Genomic DNA, 22,086 nt, shown 5'->3' with positions numbered 1-22,086 from the left:
TTTATTTCTGTAGAAGAGACCATGTTACGTTAAAATAGATTTTTTTTCTTCTCTTTTACTGGACGCGTGTAAACTTTATCTCTGAAGTATACTTTTATCATTTCGGGTTCTCAACTTTCCAATAATCGCAAGGATAACGATCGTCATCCAATTTACTTGTTTTCCTCGTTTTAAAGTAAGTACTGTACCAATGCTTTTTATTTAATTATAATAATTGTTTTTTTTTTTTTTTTTTTTTACTTTTTATTGGATATATTCTTAGCGTAATATTCTCTTAGAGAGGATCCGAACAGAGAAACAATATTTTATTTGCACTCTGGCAAATTAAATTTAGGAATAAATTAATCTACTTTGTATTCGGATCTGAGAAATTATTTTAACCATTTGGACAAACACTTGTACAAACAACTATCAAAACGAATGAAACGTTCCGATAGTAACAATTACGTTACAATAAACAATACTCCCTGATAGAAAGCCAATATTGTAAATTAAAATATCAACCATTCTTCTCTCCATTCATAGGTCATGCGTTTCACCCTCGAGGCAATAGTCTGAAGATTTCATATACAGAGATACAGACCTCGTGTTCTATAGGCACACTCGTTCACAATTACAAAAGCGCGCGTTTGTAAAGGAGTAAAACCTCCGCTTAGTTTTGTTTTTACCGAGTATTTGATCGTCAGACCATGCGTCTACCAAAAATTTTTAACAGCCGCTGAACGTAGACAAAGAACCACCCGTCTGATCGTTAACTCGATCACTGATCCACTCACCCGCGCAACATCGTCTGCTGCGTTCCCCCTTTTTTCTCCCCTTGTTCAACCCTTTGCTCTTTCTACGCACGAAGCGAAGCAATCGATAATCGTTTATTTGTGCTCGGTTTAGTGGTCGATAATGGACTTTAATCGTCATCACAAAATTATTAGCAAAAGGTATAAAATTAAAGGTATAAAAACCCACGAAGCGAAGCAATCGATAATCGTTTATTTCTGCTCGGTATAGTGGTCGATAATGGACTTTAATCGTCGTTACAAAATAATTAGCAAAAGGTATAAATTTTTTACGATAGCGTAAGTAAATATAGGCCTTCGTGTTTCCATAGGACAAGTTTTTACTTACCGAAGTCTTAAAATTCGTGTTTTTAATTTTCCATTTAATTACTGACATTTAAAGTTTCTTAACAAAAAACTTTATTGCATTTTCTTGCTTACGAACGTTTCGGATAATAGAGATTTCGGTGTAAATATGTTTAATTTTTAATAAAAGAAAACTCGTGGAACGAATGCGAAGTATTTTGGCAATTGGAGTAGCTTGTGAATGCAGAAGAACGATCCAAAAAAAGAAAACAAGTATTTCACGTTATGGAAAGCCAGAAATTAAATCTGCGATGTCTCGATGAATCATTGCTTGAAATGAAGAAACCACAACCTTTCAGCCAGGTGTCCCTTACGATGGAATGGACTGCACATTATACAGATTGACATGAAATGGATACTGGAATCCTTGGAAAGTCGTATCAATTGTCTAGGAATCCGGTGATGCTAACTTCGATCGTGTCAACAAGGAATATACGTACTACGTCTCTTCAATTTTTGCGTTTGAAATGTAATACGACAGACACATCATACTTGTATAGGTTCAAGAAGAGTACTCGGAACAAGACTCCCTAGCGTAAAATCATCTGGAGTAATTCTTCACCGATATGTGTCCCAATGTCTACACCACGAGGACCAAATGTTTCTTCTTGCAGTTGCACACTTGCATACTCGATGTGGAAATATCGTTCTACCGCTACACACTTCCGAAACGTGTGGGTGCGCACTTGCCCTGCGCACCACGCGACTAAGAAATCCCGCCTTTTTCGGGCACACACATTTCGTTTATTTGTAACGATGGAACGATATTCTTGCGTCAGTGTACAAGTATGTTGCAAGAGGAAGACTCGTAATTTCCGTAATAAGGAAACATTCGAAGGACACATTGAACGAGGGATTCCTAATTGACGAAAATACTCGTCGATGTAAGTTTATGCGACATAATTTCGCATATTTGACAAATATTTTTCCACCGAAATTACTCTTATCGGAGAAGCGATCTCGGAAACAATTTGGGAATATAACGAAGGATGTACAAGAACGATGATAAATTAAATTAACAACAAATGAGAAATTGGTTGAAATTCGACCAAAATGAATAAAGATGGATCTTTCGATCTGATTATTTTTTCTCAAAATTTATTTCGTACCACCAGCGAAAGAATTTTATCTTCGTACTCATTTTTGTGTAACGAACTTCAGCGTAATGTGCGCACTTCCGAAGTGTGCAATGCGCACTTGAAACGCTTAAAAAGAGTCGCTTTTTACGAGGTGACGCGCACCAAGAAGGCTGACGAACCGCAAACTCGGGCACGCGAATGCGTGCTCGCATCATTGGAGGCAACCAAAGAAATACGTGTTTGTTATCGTATGTGTCGAGCACGGTAATCTCCCTATGTTTCAAAACAAATCAAAATGTGTTTCAATGTCAGATACGTAATCACTTCGTTTTCAAACGGTACAAGTCTATTTCTCCTTTTTAGATGGTATTTGCTACACCATTCACTTCACTGTTATTTGTTTCGGAACAATGTAACGTTTGAATACCAACAACTACGTAGTTTTATATTTATCGATACGTAACTATTATCAAGCCCACAACGATATTTCGTTTTGTACCGCACCGATACACCGTTTGTAACTGTTTTCTTCGATCACTTATTTTAAAGAAAAATAAACCGTTTTTACATTTCCGTGTTACATTTAATTCGAAATATTTACCTTCGATCTCAAATTTCCATTTGTAATTTAGAATGCTACGAAAAACAGTAAACATTCGACGTTATCGAATATCGAACGACAGTACTTTCTGCATAACTGAACAAGATTAAGGCTGGAATCGACCTTTTATCGTCGTCAGGCTGAAGCTGTGCTCCACACATGCTGTTCGACGAGGTGAGTGAACGGTGTACACCGAGAGCGAGCAAGACAGAGCGACAGCGAGCGAATCTCGCATTACATACCCTCAGTAGTCGATGCTTTAAAGCGATGTCTAAACGTATCGGTTGTCACCAATGCAAAATGATAATTTTGATATTTTTCATTACATCTTTACGTTCGTATTATCGAACATAAATAATACGAAATATGAACATAAATATTGACGAGAATTTTCTAAAAATAACGGACCGAAACACGACTTCGTTCGACCCATTTTTATCTTTTTGTGGTCCAATTGTGCCCAACAGGCACACGAAGTTTAAATTGAAGGTAATCCGAGCATAAGTACACGTGTACCAGTGCACACGAAGAATAAAATGCATGCTTACCTGTAACAGTTTGCCAACGGGAGACGTACTAAATAGTACATCATTAGCGAGACAAGCGTAAATCACGAGAAACGTACTAACACGAGATTTTAGGTTACTCTGATCATCGTACTCGTAAATGTGCCCTGCTTGTTATTCTCAACCGGTATGTTTATTTCTGCAAAATAAACTCTTTCTTTGCACTAATTTTATCTTACGCGTTGTATCGAAAATTCCTACGAATGTTTTTATTTACGTCTTGTATCTTATCCAATCGTACAAAGGAAGAACAACGCGTGAGATATCGTTAAGATAACTGTATACAAAACTTGTACGGCGAAAGTTTCTTTATCTTCGATATTTAATTCTATAGATTTATAACACGCACGGTATTTAATCATTTAAAAGGAAGATCCGTGTTTGAAATAAATTCTTTATATTTTTCAAAACTGTTCTCTTACAAGTCTCTATAAACGCGCGTGTGTGTGTGTGTATCTACGTTCATACATTAATAAATGTATCCCCGATGGTTATAAATACTGTTGCAATAATCGGCCGTCACAGGTAGAATTATTGCTCCAGCCACGTATCTCTTTCGTGTAAATTCAAAACCGTAGTTTCTAGTTCACGGTTCTCGTTTAGTCGCAGACGTAAGAAAGGAATTGTAAAACATTCTGGCGAATGGAGCTCGACGTAAAAGGTCCGCGTGTTCGTGGAAAGTCTTTCGTTCTCCGTGCATTATCGTTATTGCTGCGCATTGTTCCGATGCTCCGTTTAAATAATTTCACTCGCGTATCATCGGCAGGAAACGCGCGCGACCTTTCGAACCGATCAACGAGAAAAATTCACATCTACGATAGAAACATAAATCGCGAGTGTTTTGTGCGTCTCATTACCGAGCCCATTGACAAGTGGGCGATAAACAGAGAGTACAGTGGAGAGTCTAGCAGCAGCTGCAGCTCCACGAGTTGAAGGTGAATGACCCCTAAAGAGAGCTACAAACTAAAAAATCAATGAATACACAGTCACGAACGTGGCTATCGACAGTTGCTCGAAAATTGGAAATGGTGTATACCGAAATTCGTTGCTCTGTTAAAAATCGCGCATAATCGATATTTGGATAAATTTTCAATCGCATCGCTGTACGAGTATAGATTTACACGTGTGTGAATCGATTTTCTCGAGAACGAACTTTCCTACGAAAATACATTACGTGTAACGATTTATTTTTATGTAAGGAATCGTCACGTTTCTGATTGTGCAACTTCGCTCACACTCCGTATATTTATTATTTGCACGCAACCAGCCTTTTATTCGTTTCTTTTTTGCTGAAACGCGAGCAAATGCTAATTTTGTACGCTATTACATATCAGAAATACTATGCGCATAGATACAAATTTCATTTTACTTCGGATGAATTGTATCAAAAAATGAAACAATCCTTTTATCAATTTCCATTTGAGAAGTATACTTTCTCGAGATCTGAAATATCACTTAAACGATCGTTTTGAAGCAAAGATGACATTCCGTTGCGAAAGCAACGTGTTCGTAATTGTCTTTCGAATATAACGAAACGATGGCCGGTGTTTTCAATTAATCCTATCGAATGCGCAACAACTTTCTAAAAGAAAATATAGATTGCGCAATAGGTAGAAATATGTAACTATACAGTTAATTGCGTTCGAAAAGTGTATAAAATCGTATATGCATTCATCGTAAAGAGAAAAATTTCAAATGTCAAACGCAAACGATTGAAAACAAAAAGGAACGTTTCGGGTGCTTTAAATTTCTCGTTAAGATTCTAAGAAAATCATTTCCCCCGAACAATTTTAGGTAAAATATTAATCATACATTTCAGCACCGTGTAATAGACTACTCCGTCTCTTCGTTTCGAAAGTTAGACACCTTCGACGTACCGACCCATTTTTTACGTACTCGTGTAATTGTCTAATTTGGATACGGAACATTTAAAATCACGATGTTTTAAAATTAATTGTCCAGTTATCCCCGACTTAACGACGAAATTTCCCAGCTCTCGGTATTAAATCTCACGTAGTTGAACGCGGATCTCATTATCAAGATCGAGCGTTGGCTAAAGCCAATGTCCAGACGTATTCTACCACGTGACAAAGGCGTGCAGGCTGTGCACGGATAAAATCACGTTCACGCGTATGTAAGGCACGCTGAAAATTCCAGTCGGAGCGCTTAAAAACGGTCTGGGTTCGGTTAGGTGATCTGACCTTTCAGAAACCAACACAATTGCACCGCGACCGATCTTTGTGTTCGTTGCTACAGACATGGTATGTTCAAAAAGTTCGGGGATTAGCTCTGGAACTTTAGTAACTATCCGCACCGTTGGTAATCCATTGTGCATTTACATATTTCGAAAGCAGCGTTCAATGGTTATCGATCGTACAAATTCGATCGTAATCTCACCGATTGGTTGAGAAAATATTGCCATTTTTACATCGGTCCGTGTTCTGGAAATACGATAATGCAACGAGCGAACGATAAATTATATTTTCGTTCAAGCGAAACTGACATAGAAACATTTCATTCGTCGCGTCGAATTTTCAAAAATGATCGATCAGCCTGTTGGAATGTTTTTTTATGCGGTGTGAACAATTCAGGGACGTTTAGGAAAATTTCAACCGTTGCAACGCATCGTCGAGTCGACCGACGATCAAATCGTGAAAAAGGTACGCGAAAGGATTGAAATTGATGCAAATGTCACGTAATGCGAGACTCGCTCGTTATTGCTCTGTCTCGCTCGCTCCCGGCGTATCCCATTCACTTTACGCGGGAAGCGAAGCCACGGCTCGAGATACAAAGTGCTCTCCCACTTTCCAATAATCTCGAAATTGTCACTTGAGAGCGGAAATCACTGTACCATTATTAACGTTGTCTGCGATCCAAACGGTCAGCTTTAGAGCGTACGATGGGAAATTAAAGCGCGTATAGAAATATTCAAATCCAATTCGATTCAAATTACACGCGTATTACGAAATCGAACCTGTAACTGTACGTTATCGAGCAATCATTGTATCTAGATAAAAATTTCGAACGAAAGACGATCGACTCCGAATATTTCAAAATGAACAAATCAAATTTTAACCGTCTAATCGAACAAATCGCTATACGTTGCTTTTGCAACTCTACTATTATTTCAATAAAATAATTCCTATCTCTATCGTCGAACTCGTTTCATTGCGAAAAGGGTTAAAGATACTTTCATTTTTTCCAGAGTACCGTACTTTATTACCACTGCACACAATTCTTGGAAATCTTGATCGCACGACTTCTTTTAGAATAAACCTCTGCACGATAAAAGAAAAAAAAAGAAAGAAAGAGAGAAGAAATTCAGAAAGTGCTGCGGCAATTGTAGCCGAGATTACGTAAATACTCGAGCACAATGAGATACACAAGGTGTTACTCTCTCGGATACGCTTGCGTCTCGTCTCTTTCTGGCAGGTTCACACGAGGCCGCTTTTAGCGATCGTTGCGATGCTCGACGCGTTTTCTACACGCGTAGACCATTACCTCGTTCCTGGCATCGATGCCATTTATGGGGGAAGCAATTAATGCCGAGGAATCGTGTGTACCTAACTCAGATACCCTATCGGGACAAAATTGGTTCTTTTTACGAGCCAAAAGTATCGAACGCGCGAAATGTTCACCAGTGGCCGCGACTTTCGAAAAATCGGTCCGAAAAGGGTAGAGTTCGTTAGTCTTGAATCGGCCGCTGAGCCGATCGTTTCGATCGGAATGACGTACAGGCCCCGCGACGTTTGCGTGCCACGATTAACAACTACGTGCCGCATTTTTTTTTTTTTTTTTTTTCGTTTCGTCGATACAACTAATACAATATCGATTATCCGCACAATCGTGGACTGTCCCGACTCCATCGATCGTCTCGGACATCGTTGGATTTTAGAATTGGGTAATTGAGAAAGAGACTTTTTGTTCTTTGGGCGTTGTCGCGGAATTTTACAGCGTGATAAATGAAAATATTCGATACTGGTTCTACTTTGAGGAAATTTTAGTATCTACCGTACGTAAAATTGGTTATGCGGACCATCTCGAAGACCGATACTAATTTACGAGGTTCTCTGTGGAATCTCTTCTATAATTGTTCTCAATAGGTATACAAACGATTAGAGAACTTCTTAATCTTTCAAAGCTTCGAGAGCCACGAATCGATTGAAGTGTTCAATCGAGTTGAAGATGAGTACGTATCGTGAATACAACGACATCAATATTGCAACATTTATCTTAACCTTCGATCTAAATATAAATACTTATCTGAACAATGCTACGAGGCAGGTAGAGTGAGTCACTGAATCTCCAATTAATTCTAATGATAAATATTCTAATACACATTAATCATAGATGTGACACGATCGACGTTATCTTTGCTTCTATTAAATATCAAAATACGATAACAAATACTGTAATCGAATCTAGTAATCTAATTCTAGAACTTGTTTGAATTGGTTTACAAGTCCCATATCAATCTCGGTTCCAATCGGTCGGTTCTGATTTAATTGCAAATGTTAAATGAGACACCACCGAAAGATTCTATTGGGTTGTTCGGAAAGTAATTTCGTTCTCCAAAATGTGGAATATATAATTTAATAAAATGTTTACACGGTCTAAAAAAATCGTGTTTTTCTCCAAAAAAAAAAACAAAAAAATGAAATGACTTTCCGAACAACCTAATACGATAAAGATTATTATTCCTTCGTTTCTAAAAATTTCAATTACATCGGTTTGTAAATCGGAAAATAAACTAATGACCGGTTTTTTCGATCAGTCGTTTATCCAAGAGAATCTTATTCGCTCAAAATAATCGATACAAAATAAGACAAGATTTTCCACGCTAAAAATAAAAAATACAAAATTTCTTTCAACGATCACGTTATCGATACACCGAGTTTGCAAAACCGTACAAATTATCTAACACAGAAATCGTGAGAAATATCGCGAAACAAGTTCTCGCGACTACCTTAAACGTAATCGAACTGCGATCGACTACTTTATTACCGATAAACGTTACTTTTATCACGGTAAACGATATATCTTCGATTCGTCGTCTCGTTGGACGACGCAACGGTGGAATTAATAGTGTATAATTTTTGGCACCACGAGTGTAGAAAATTCACCGAATTATTATTTTTCGCGCAACACCAGCCCGCATCGCACAGTTCGATTGCTCCAGATTCGTCCGCGCCTCGAAATAACGATCCTCCGTTTCGCGAAGAGTTTCTCAATTATCCGTGGTAGCATTGTACCGCGAAAGAAACTTACCCCGAGCCACGTAGCAACGATTTCGAATTTATATCGTCCTCTTCCGTAAGCACGAAAAAAGACCGTGGCAGCCCGTGGAACGTCTCGAATTTATGCTGTTTACTCGTGCAAAATAGCATCGGTATTATCCGAGCAGTATCGTTAACGAAGGAAAAGACATGCAACGTCCGGCCATTATTCCTGACGAAGTCGCGGCTCTTTGTTAGTGAAATTTACAAACGACCGAGAATTCCGTTCAAGGTAGACTACCTTGGGGTCGGCTTCGGTGTCCAGACGAGTCGGTCGTCAGATTTCTTCGCAGTTTGTGTTTCTCCATTTCACCTGATGCCCGCGGTACAATGTACGTTAAAAGTGAAAACTGCTGAATACTTCAACACGATCATTCCGCAGGTAGAAGGAATGCGTAAAAAGGAATGAGCGACCACGCGGCCCGATTCCCGATCCCTCGAGATTTCTCCTGTCACATTGGAATTGAAGATTAGCGTTAATGGACGATAATTTATCGAACAGTCCCACCCATCCAGTTAATCGCAATCACGATCGTAAGCGGAGCGCGTGTGGACTAGCCTTAATCCGTTTTAATGAAACATTTCACGCATCCAACTACCAAAACGTTGCTGCGAACGCTGCATCGAGAGAACGATACACTCACGTGTACACGTAAGTTGTATCTATTCCTCGGTTCCGATCGGTTCAATTTGCGAACAACGGGGAGCCAGGCGAGAATTCCGTGCATTCGATTGTTTGTGAAAGTCGACAAAATGTCCTGCATTCCGCGAAAAGAAATAGAACTTTAGCCGAATCGGGTACAAGGCTCGGTGATGTTCCGACAACCGGGATTGTAGTGCACTTTCACGTTCCGTATGACCTGCCGTCAATTCAAAACCCAACCGCAAACTTATTAACGTCCGTCACGGGAACCCGTTACTCTAAACTGAAACGGAATCGACTTTCTACGCGCTTTGTCGTCTCCGTGAGGGAAACTTGCTTCGATTATTCGTGACGTAACTGTAGCACAAGTGCAACACCGTGTTAAAAGAAGATATCGTTTCTCGGCGAGGAGGCACTCTGTCTCGGGAATCTTAACCACTGGTTCGAGATCGAAACGTTCTTCGGTTCGATTGTGCGCTCAATTCGGATCGAGTAATGTACCGAATATGTATCTCCAACTTTATAATATTGCGTTGTTCGGAAAGTGATTTCGTTTTCCAAAATGGAGAATGTATAATTTAGTAAAATGTTTGTACACTCTAAAAAAGAATCGTGTTTCATTTTCACCAGAAAAAACGAAATGATTTTCCGAATAACCTAATAGGATGAAAGTATTGAGAAAATACTGGAACGTCGTATCTGTTGCATTAACTTTAATTGTAGAAACGCAATGTATTGCTAGTATGCGACGGGTCGAAAATGACCCGAGAAATAGCCCCAAACGACTGACTCGCGTGAAAATAACATTGCTGGAAACATTTTCTGACCTACTCTGTAGATTTTTTTTTTTCTTTAATCAATTGTATTATGCATGTTGCAGATAGTGTTATCTACAGAACGATATCGTTTAATGAGATCGCTCAATGTAAATCTTCCGTTTCCAGCTATAGATATCGTAACGATGATCAGGTTTCCATTTTCCTTGTTCAATTTTGCAATTAGAACATACCATGAAATCCTTGTGTATGTTTCCGCAGTTTCAGTTATATTATACACTAGTTCCCGCTTTTAAGAAACAACTTTCACACCGGATTCAAGTTCTCGAATCACCTCCACCATTGGTTACGTTTATTCACCTCGAGATTCAGTTATCATTCCTTCTTCGTGAGAGTATTATCAATGGATTGGTGGCTTTCCAAATGAAAATAACTCTAAACACGTAGTTGAACGTTTTTTCAGTAATGATTCGAGAAACGTATAATCAAAAATAGTCTGCACAAAGTTGCATAATTATCATAATGTATAATACGACGCTATATAAAAATATTGTTACAATCAGCATTACACTGTTTTATTTTACAACTTATTTATTTTTTACGATAATTTTCACTTGCGCATATAAATTACATAAATACTCTTATCTTAAAGTAACAGTTAAATTATGACTTATAATTTATAAGTCACGGCTTAGGAATTTAGTAATTTATTAGGAAATAACTGTTGTATATATTTTCATTTTAAATTGTAATGTAAAAAATACAGTTTCTCAACATTATCGGATAGAAATTTTGTTATATTTTATTAACACATTTTTTTGTAACAATAATATCATTACCCATTTCGTGTATTTCGGTAAATTTATCATTCCTTAAATATGTATCGTTGCTAAATTTAAAAGACTACTTTATATCAATTTTGCGTTACATTTCGCACTTTTATCGTACATATTCTAACGTATTCTACGTGTCTAATGTATTAAATACGTGTAATATATTTATATGCAATTTCGGTTAAATAAAATATACAAACTATTGATTGCACACAACGAAAATTATTTTCTAAACACAATAATAGATAATTTTAAGTAATAATTTTTTCCTTTAACGAATTATTGTTATTTAATACCGATTCGTCTAACCTGTCGCATACAGGTTGGATGTTTCAAAAGATTCGAGTCGCTCCATAGTGCGATCGCGAATATATGATTCTGCGCTCGTATGTTGCGCCGCCGCAGTAACGCCATCTAGCGTTTCAGTCGCGCAACAACTAAAAGCTTCAGAAATAGAAGGGGATGGGTTTAATGTGCCGTATTCCCCTCAAATGGCAGAAATTACAGTTGCTTGGTATATTTTCATATCGAGAAAAGAATATAAATACCTTTCTATTCGTAACATTGTAAAACGAACCTGAATCTGTAATTTGCTATTTATACGAAATAAATATTGATTCTCAATTTTTACAACGATACAATCCGATCGAATTTTACCTTCGATAACCGGGCCGGAGTTAACCCTAATAGTATTTTTATTTATTCAACACGAGGAGGCCAGCGACCGCAGCCAAGAACGATCCGTATCGCACTCGAGATTGAATTTCATCCACTATTGAAGATTGAAATGTTTATATTCGTCGTTATATCTTCTTGAGGGTATCACCGATAAATTGACAACGTTTTCCCGATAAAAATGAGTCCAAACACGATCCCACCTAGACTATTTTCAATTACAAATATACTTTAAAAAAATCCTAATTAATTGTCAATTTAATTCCAAGACGACAGTTAACTTCTTCGATGTAACGAAAGCCATTCTCATCGCTGATACTGCTCGATTTAACGCAAGTGAACCTTCGACTCGTGTAGTCGTTAGAGCATGGATCCCACTGATGGAAATTAAAATTTTTAAATATCGACGAATCGGTGAAATTCCCTCGACGAAGGTATGTCGTTATTTTTAATTATACGTTATTTTCCAGGAATTATTCTCGCGAAGATGCAACAGAAAATATAAACGATTTTATTTTACACAGGTGCTCGAAACACTGATATCGCTTTGAACTTTAAAGCGATTCGCTCAATCGACGATACCCGGCCTCGAACCGAGATAAGAAACGATACCTACCCTGAATAATTGCACACGGATAGACACCTTCGGTGACATTAAACGAGGGGTTATTGTACCCTCGCGAAGATGCAATGAAAAATATACAGATTAAAATTTTCATCGGCGAAGTGACTCATCCCGCACGCGATAAGAATCGCTCACGGCTGTCGACCGGCGAACGGTGGTAGGCTGAGGTACAAAAAATACTTTCGCTATTGCTCAATCTCGCTCACTCTCGACGCATATATGTACCTCGTTTATTCTCCTCAACGGTCGGTACATTCTGATACTCTAGACAGTACTAGGTCGATTGATGGACACTTTTGCATACGTAAGTGTCCTGATATCTTTTAAACTGGGACACGTAAAAAATTGAATAATTAACGTTGCAAATTGAATCTTACACGCCCATTGAGATCACTGATATTCTCATCCGCGTGTTGTTTTCAATTTACGAACGAGTAAAACTGTTCTACGAGTCAAGGCTTTAAAATGAAACGATAACTTTTCTAAAAATCGAATTTTATATTTTCATTGGGATCGTTAACGTTACGATATGCGTGTTGTTTTCAATTCTCAAACAAGTAAAAATGTTCTACGAGTCAAGGCTTTAAAATGAAATAACTTTTCTAAAAATCGAATTTTATACTTTCATCGAGATCGCTAACGTTACGATACGCGTGTTGTTTTCAATTTTCAAACAAGTAAAACTGTTCCACGACTCAAGGCTTTAAAATCAAATGATAACTTTTCTAAAAATCGAATTTTATACTTTCATCGGGATCGCTAACGTTACGATACGCGTGTTGTTTTCGATTTTCGGATAAAACCGACTTTTCGTGGAAAAAAAAGTTTAATAACGGTTCAGTGGTGTTGTTCGCGCAGATTTCCTACCACGTGACCAAACAATCGCTGCGTGTGTCCACTGTAAAGAAATCGAAACAGTTCACACGACGCCCACAAAAATACCGTAAACACTCGCTAAATAACAGGAAAAGTGTACTTCTGTTCCATGGCAGCACTCGACTACACGTTACTTCTGTAAACCGTCAACGAATAAAGGATGTCAGCTGGGAAATTACGTATACCACATCCTCCCCGTAGTTCCGGGCTTTCCCCCTTGTGACTACCACATGTTTTCATTATTAATAAGCCTACGAAAAACGTTGACGAATTCATAACTAATCCGTTGAAACCTAAAGCCAAAATCGTATTTAACGATGTCCTGGACACTGCAAATTGTATCCCAATGCGACGCAGACGTTTGGCGATCGTTCGAACCGGCTGATCGCGCTCGAACCATGATCCGTTTCGCCTGTTGTTCTCGTATGTGACCCATTCTTCGTCCCCAGTCGTCATCCGCTTCGAAAATGGATCGATTACGTTACACTTCGGCAAAGAATCGCAGGCATCGATCCCCTCGAAAAGGTTCTCTTGCGTCAATTCGCGCGGGACCCATACATCGAGCTTCTTCTCGAGACTAGCGTTATGCAAATGGTTCAAAACGATTTTCTGGCTGATCTTCGGTTCCCGAGCAATGGAATAAGTGCTCGCGTGCCGGTCCGACTCGACGATTTCCATGATTTTATCATCATTTTCGACGATTGGCCTACCAGAGCGTGTCTCATCTTCGACGTCCATACATTACCAGAACGAAAGCGTTCGAACCATCGCTTCGCTGTTGCATTCGATACTGTATCGGGTCCATAAACGGCACAAATTTTTTTCACCGACTCCTCCGCTTTTTTCCCTCGTTCGTAGCTGTACCGAAGAATGTATCGAATTTTCTCTTTTTTTACCTCCATTTTGGAGGTGAAAAACTCTAACTAACTCCAACGCGCAACTGGATTCACTAAACGCAAAACTGTCGGAGAAGTTTCTTCGAAGCGTTATGTCGCCTTTAAGTAGCAGTACAGAACGACGAGATGCAACGTATACGTCGCGAGATACGGCTCGCTAAAGTCATCTAACGAAATACGCTCAAAACTTTTTACTTCGCCCGTTACTATGTTTCTGCAAACAAAAAAATAAGAAAAATCCAGACTTTCTACCACTGGAATGCACAAGCCTGCGAAAGGACGAGAGAATAAAATATTTTTTAAAAACTGTTCTCGAAGACGGGTATGTAATTTTGTAAAGGAAGAAACACTAGGTATTCGAATCCGTGCATAAAAATGTAAAAGTAAAAATCTTCAAAAATCCGTAAGCTCGACGACAACGACACCGATGCAGATTAGAAAACTTTTTCGTTCTTTTACTCGGAATGATTTGAAAATTGGATACCTTTCACGTCGAACGATCAGATTTATTTCTAGATGCTTCGCGTAATTTGCTACAACTGGTTGACAAATTAAAGCTTTATAATTTTCCAATCGAACGTGCGCACTTTTAGGTAACGCTAGCACGTTAGATGGTATCACGTGCTCGTCTTCGCGAACGATTCCGAAATTTTCATTCATTTTCCGACCGGTTGAATCAAAATTCGTCGTTCACGGTAGACACCCGCGAAGAACACGTTTTCCGATAGCTGACGCATTACCGATACAGCTTTCATTTCCTCGCGCTCGCAAGGCGCGAAACGACAATTTCGACGACCGAATCTGTGAAAGCGCGTTACTCTTCGGGAAGAGAGCAGCATTAATTTCCGGAGTTCTTCCTGTTTCTGAGAGAGGGTCGTTCGATTACGTTGCCGCGATTTAACGGATTACGCAAGCAGCAGCGTAGAAAGTCGAACGATTAAGGCAAGAAAAGAGTCGCTCGCTCCGACTTCCTGCAAATTAGTGAATGTTTACATCCCAGGGGCTCGAGGAAGTTCGCACGAGACTTTCTTCGGATCGAGGAGCTAGTTTAATTGAATTATTGCCAGAAGGAGGAAGCCGAGACGAAACGAGTCTTTTCCCAGAAAGGAACCCGTCGGTTCGATTAAGTAACAATTCACTGCTTTGAAATTATATCTCGAGAACGAACACGGATTCTATCCACGAGGATTTCCATTGCCAAAACCGTGAAAAACCTAATTCGATGGAAAAAATCGGCAACAACGATGCCACAATCGAAGTAGGGGAGACTGATTCGACAAACAGGTATTATCTATTTCTACGTTAAACGGTGATGTCGTTGTTGCAAATTTTTAATGCAAACGAAGCGCGAGACAATATTTTTTCGTTAATTTTTTCGGCTATCTTAAAGAACGAAGATAGCGTCGAATTTTTGTACATTTATTTTTCACATTTCTGCACTCCGTAAACGTTTCACAGTGCGCAAAGGGTGGTAGCTTAACATCAACTTGACACCGTCCACGTTAATTATAATTTCCTGCGCGGAAATTCGCGGTTCGCGCGTCAAATTAGCTCATAAATAGGACAATATTTTGCAATAAGTGGAAATTTTTGTTTCGCGTGTGGAGAAAGAGGGCTCAACAGAGGTGATTGTAATTCAATTTTGACAAACACTTTTAGAGTGTTTCCGTTACCATAAAATTATTCCAATTGGGTAAACTCGGAACATTGAAAATACTTCCAGACCTAAGAGCAAGATTTTCTTCGTTTCGAATGCTAAACTCTGTATCGAAACACGATACGGATCCACCTATACGCGACGCGATCGACGAATGAAATTCTACTTTAATTTTCAAACGAAACGATCGTTTTTGTTCAGAATATTATTCTAAAGATTCTTCACGGATGGGTAAAAATACACGTATCGAGAAGCACCGAAAAATATCAACTAACCACATTGCCGTAGTGATTATTTTCTCGGTACGAGAACTTTCGCTACACGATAGTTAAAAGATTGCTTATAGTTGGCGACGAAGCGCGCGACGACAAGCATCGAAGACAGGTTTTAATAAGAAAAAGTGTTGGCGAATGGCTGAGCCTCCCAGTGCAGCCACGCTGTGCGAATTTCAACGATGAACAATGTACGGAAAATCCCAGACACTGCAAAATTGCCTCTCGACAACGTGTTATAATAATTACAGGACTCTTGAAACTCATTATCTTACCCCTGTCGTACGTTTCACGCCATACGATCTTGAAACCGAGTTTTCTAAAAAAAAAAAAAAAACACTATCTCTTGAAATTTATCGGTATTGAATTTGAAGCAGGATTTTATCGTCACACTGCCGTTTTATTTTCAAATATTATATTACAAGAAACGGAGTGTTTCATCGTGTAATATTTAGATTTGCGAAACTCGATTCGTAGAACTCATAATTAAAAGTACTCGCGTTCAGATTCATTTTAATCGAAAAACCCTTTCCAATCGATTGACATTACTTCGATGAAGATATCGAGAAGAATGTACGAAATTTTAATTCGCTTTGGTGTCGACACATCGATGAGCGTTTAGTATCGCTTTGAAGTTTCCACTCATTCGCTGTTGCTTTATCTAGTTCGTTCTCGATGTTGCATCCTATTCGTTGTTCTCTTCTAGCGACCAATTCGAGTTCGACCAGTTTGAAGAAAAAATTTTCTAGCGACTCACGGCAAGGATAACTGGCAGTTTCGATTTTCCATCTTTGAACGAAGCGTTATTCGATAATTAAAAATAGTTCGATTAGACACGTGTCAGGACTTATTAACGAGAAAACCACACGAAAATTAATAATATTTTTGACACATTTTACGCGAGAAAAATATTGGGTTGTTCGTTAAGTCACTTCGTTTTCCAAGATGGAGAATGTATAATTTAATAAAATGTTTATACACTCTACAAAAATCGTGTTTTATTTTCACCAAAAGACTTCACGAAATGGCTTTCCAGACGACCCAATAGTATATTTTTCAAATTTTCTGTCAAAAGATATCTCAAAACAGTTTCTAAACTCTAAAGCTCTAAAATTTCCAAAAAAATTGTGCATCAATATCGGAAAAGATGAAAGTTCAGATATAGTACGGAAAAGCTTCACGATCGTTTGATTTGTTGATCAGATACCTTGATCGTCGAACGAAAAGAGAAAACTTTTAAAAGAGAACAACGAAAAGACAGATAATAATCTTTCTCTGCAGTTCTCTGAAATCTTCAAAGCTACCGATCGAACAGCAACTCTCTAATCGAATCTTTCGTCCCTGTTTTCATGATCTATATCGACACTGATCTCTTAAATTAATTCTTAGTAAACGAACTGCTCGATTCAAACTTACAATAACGATCTATTAAATTGATCATTGGCTCGTAAATGAACAGGTTGATTCGAACTTGCAATAACGATCCATTAAACTGTTCATTCTTTCGTAAACGCTAGGTATGAAATTCAAACTTAGAAAAATTTTACCGCGTTCGATCAACGATTCAACTTCGCGTGCTTGTACGTCCTACGACTGAAATTAACAAATAAATTCTTCGATACGCGAATTTTGCCTCCGTACAGTACGTACAAGCGAGTTGTTACATCAGCTCGCAACGGCGGTGTATACGCGGCTTTACCAGCATTAATGGCACGGATCTGTGATTCGATCTTATCAGCACTGTACGCCCAGAGTACGTAAGCGTATACCTGTACGTGGCCGTGTTCGTATATCTTGTATGATATTTACGATGAAGGCTTCGAAAGTGGGGCCCCTTAAGGGACTGACTTGACCGACAAACGCCTTTCGATTATGCGCAGCGAAGCCAGTAGCTAATGGCGTTTCGTATCGGGCTGGAACAGGTTTAAATTGCACGCTGTAGATTTTCGCGTCCTGGCGGGGCTTCTAGGTAGTCGATTACTCCGCTTCGAACCGAATAACTTTTCAGATCTTTAACACGTACCGCACCACGGAGGTCATTTTTTTATTCGCGCCGCGCAAATCGTAGATTAACGACCCCGGTACTCCCGAAGGATACCGATTCCAAGAAAAAAGCGGTTACGTTTCATTCACAATTTGCTGCCACTGTTGCTACCACCGATTGAAAAACCACCACGGACCGCACTTTTACCTCTTCGAACGTAACTCGACAATTTTTAAACTCTGTTTTACATCGATCGAACAATTTGGTTCGATCGTACGGATGTACACAGAGATCCTATGTAAATTGAAATAAATCTACTCAGAGATGCAAACGTTCGAAAAACAAATCTTTGTATCAATTTTACTTAATCGTAGATTCACGAATTGTGTATGTATCGTGTAACTCGTATTGACTGGTACTAAACATTTTTGTATTCGTCATTTGTATCTTCGCGAGAGTATTATCGATAGATCGGCAAGGTCCTCGCGATAAAAATTAGATCAAACACGACTGTATTCGGACTATTTTTCATTACGAACAATTACAAATTTTCCAGAAACGGTTCGTATAACGCGCAAAAAAAATTCAGAGTACGATCGTATTCGGTCTTGTTTTTATCGGGGGAATCACGCCAATACGATAATACCCTCGCGAAGAATCGATAATCGATGTTGCTTTAGAGGTACGAAAAGATCGATTCCAGAAACAAATTCGCTACCGTTCCTCGTTTAATGTGTTTCGAACGGACCAGAAAGCGTGCGTTTCAACGTACCTTTACTATACTTCGGGTACAATCGTTTTAAAGAAAACCTACCTTTTACAGCTCCTCGCAGCTTCGTCGTCGTCTGTTGGCGCACCAGCACCCGAATCCTAAAAGCAACAACAATTACAATCGGTAAAGAAACACTGGAATCGTTCAGAGATTGCGCGATAATCTCGATTTTCGTCGTTTCCAGAATCGTGAGTTTCTAATTTATAAAAGGAAAAAAGGAACACCCGCGAATAAAAGACTCGACCTGTCCAACTCCGATTTTAACCTACTTTCTCAAATGGTGGACCACAGGCCCTTAACGCTACGCGTAAACATTGTAACCGGTTAATTTTATAAATATACGCGTATCTCATCGTTGTTTATCGAAGGAACGTAAACGGTAGCGGGGACGATTTTGTTTCAATTCGTTGGAAAAATCGTTTCAATTATCCAAAAATTGTGATCGTTCGAGTATCGACGAAAACTGGCGGTTTGTAACACCGTGGCGTGAACGTACATCGAATTAACCCTTTAAGCGTTACGAACGCGTATGTGCGTTCAGTGAAAGCTATCGGTGTCGTACATATTGAAGCGTACGTATGGACCATCTCGTATTATTTTATTTGGAGCAAAAGAATTGCAATTGGCCAAAAAATTACTCCGTGCCTGGCTAATCGCAAGTGTTGGACACACGCTGTCCACGAGGATTGCTTCGATCGGGAGTACGTAGCATTCGAAGAATCGAGAAATTGTACATTTTCGGAGCCTATTGAACTTGTGACCTGATAACGACTCGTCGATGAACGTACCCCGATTCGAACGTTAAATGCGTTAATTGAGAAGGTTAGAACTCCACGGAAACGTAGAAATTAGCGGTGCTTGTACGGTTTATCGACACACGTTCAAATTATTGCAATACAATGTCCGCTTCATCGTCGAAAAGTACGGAGTAACGTGACTGAATGAAGCTACACGTGTACTTACACGTGTCCGATGCACACTCGAGTGTGCGCACTGAAAAAAAAAAAAAAGGACAGAACGCCGCCAGCCTAGCACCTGTTAAGGCTGCCTTTGTTAAACGATTTTACGCGTCGTGCTTTGAAGTGCCACTTGCCTTTCACGGTCGTTGTACGATACTTCGCGTTCGTTGTTAAAACTCGAAAGCTGCAACGAGATAAAGATCCGTGAAGGAGACGCAAGGTGTACGTATCGGTGACACCTTGAACAAAATTTGCGCGCAACGATATTACAGGAAGTGACTTCGATCTTCTCTAAAGATCTTTACCCGTTTAGATGTCAAAGTAGACGTAACTCGGTTTCACGTTCAAATTGCTACGTTCACGGACAATTTTCTTCCCCAAACACCTCTCTCCGTGAACGCGATGGCGAATAACGATCGAAGACAAAGTAAAAACGTATTTACGAGGAACAAACGAACGATATTTGTCCCAACCATGTATTTATTCGATTTCATCCACAACGCTTGGATACAGAAGGACTTCGATTTTCAAATTGTGACGATTTAGTGGAATTATAAGTCCGTCGATATGCCGGAAGTAATTTTTCTCTGTGAATTATTTCACGAGGAATAAAGTGAGAACGAGGAACGGCAATATCTCGAGGGTTTATTTCGTCCCTTTGGAGCGACGAAATAGAAATTAAACGCAGCGATCGCGTAAGAATATTCGATCCGTATGTTTCCGAAGGTTCGTAATTTTTAAAAATGACTAATTCGAGATCTTTCCTTTCAAGACTCCGTACGATCGAGCATACCGTATAGAAAACGAACCCTTAAAATCAATAGTGCACTGTTCCCCGTCGAATTCGCCCCCTCTGGATGCGCTAGAAAAATGCAACTACCCTTTCGGACGGTGAGTGCACTTCGTAGACCGCGGAGCATTCAGTGCATATAAAGTGCACGTTGGGAAACGCCGACCCCTCTGTCAACTCCCTCGCCCAACGGGTTCCGTGAGTTAGTCATACCCTGAAATCTCTCATTGCATTGTATTTTTATCGGTATCGGGTAGATTGTATCAAGAGGCCCGGATTCCGTTCCGATCGATTTGACGATCGGAGATTTGTCTTGTCCGTTTGTCTTTGAAATCGTACGTTCAAGTAGGGTGGTAAAAATATTTGAACAAAGTCGAGTCAAACACCCGTAGTATCTTTATTGCACTCAACTGTTCAAGAATCTCGAGAGAATCGCCTACTCGAGCTCCGATTCTTTTTGATCGATCGATGATAAAAAAATCTTCGATGTTGAATTAATTTCACAATTTGTTAATCGAGAGAGATGCTTACAACTGTGTGGAAAAATGAAAGAAAAATGTAAAATGTCTCACAAAATTGACCACAAAAGTGTTCAGTGTCCTCTTTAACGCGAGTACCTAGATAGGGGTAGTCGCAAAGAAGCCAAGGAAACAATTGTCTACGCTACGTTGCTCACCGTTGCTTTTACAGCAAAAATGCATATGAGAAAAGATACCGAGAACGAAATTTTTAAATCTTTTTGTTGTACCGAAATTTTCGATAGAATCGATAGTAACCGAGATAGCGACCCCTCTTGCCTTTGGTACTTTACGAAGGTGACTAAGAAAGGAGCCCTATTTATCTGTACATTTGGTAATTTAAAATCTAGCGTTGTATAATTATTACAAATTTATTACTAAACAATGTCCAATGTAACGCTTCGAAAGCGCGAAGGGTTACTAGATCAAAAATATACATTTCCGAACTGAAATCGATGTAATTGATAATATAGAACGAAACGTAAATGAAAATAATAAAGAACGGTATAAAAACAAGGAAACGAATGGAATCTTTACTTATTAATTAATACTTAATTAAAAGTATATTTGTCGAAACGAGAGAAAAAATTGTTACGGGTGAATAACAAAGCTTCAAATGTAAAGCATAAAATACGCGACCGTACAAGAACAATCGTAAATCAAGATTTAGTTATAGGCCTAGAGGGGGCCCGTCGGAAAGGGAAGCCCTTCGTGACGTTGAATTGCAAATAGTGCAAAAGTGATGGTCAGGGGTGAGTGTTTTAAGCCCCGGAGCCCTTTTCGTACAAACGCGGTATCGCATTATCTTACGCAAATACTAATCCATTAAAGCTACTCTGCTTTATCGGGTTCGCCGCTTCCGTCGAATATCTGTTAACAAAACGGTTGGTAGAATATTTATTAAGCGGAAATGTTACGATTAGGGCACGATTAAAGATTGTAACATAATATCGTGAAATTTCGACTCGAATCTTCTACACCAATTTGAATCCGTTTTATGAAAATAAGTCAACTTCTAAAACGATCCATCAGCTGATCTTTCTTCGACGATCGGTCGTAGCGAAATGTTAATTAATTGAGACAATGTACATCTCAGAAATCGAAACAGCCAAAATTCACGAGGCTGGTTTACAATTGTTACTACCGACC

At 39.0% G+C, this 22,086-nt stretch overlaps 2 protein-coding genes across 2 annotated transcripts in view; both read right to left on the bottom strand.

Annotated features, from left to right (window-relative positions):
• The window catches only part of Ssh (Protein phosphatase Slingshot), a 149,939-nt gene that overhangs the window by 124,614 nt on the left and 3,239 nt on the right, over positions 1–22,086 (bottom strand). The window contains exon 2 of the mRNA XM_076318780.1: positions 18,713–18,768. Coding sequence (XP_076174895.1) covers positions 18,713–18,768 — 56 coding nt within the window. The remainder of the gene's footprint in view (positions 1–18,712; positions 18,769–22,086) is intronic.
• LOC143151334 (histone-lysine N-methyltransferase SETMAR-like) lies at positions 13,038–13,926 on the bottom strand. Its single transcript, XM_076320372.1, has one exon. It carries the CDS (start codon positions 13,825–13,827, stop codon positions 13,213–13,215), a length of 615 nt encoding a protein of 204 aa, XP_076176487.1. The 5' UTR covers positions 13,828–13,926; the 3' UTR covers positions 13,038–13,212.

Source organism: Ptiloglossa arizonensis, chromosome 1, assembly GCF_051014685.1.
Source record: "Ptiloglossa arizonensis isolate GNS036 chromosome 1, iyPtiAriz1_principal, whole genome shotgun sequence".
NCBI classification, from domain to species: Eukaryota; Metazoa; Arthropoda; class Insecta; order Hymenoptera; family Colletidae; genus Ptiloglossa; species Ptiloglossa arizonensis.
Note: the sequence above shows the minus strand (reverse complement) of the source record. Positions and strands in the feature narration are given on the sequence as shown.

What these genes read in the sequence shown, in the direction of transcription:
- LOC143151334 (XM_076320372.1), bottom strand. Translation starts at nt 13,827, where the DNA reads ATGGACGTCGAAGATGAGACACGCTCTGGTAGGCCAATCGTCGAAAAT.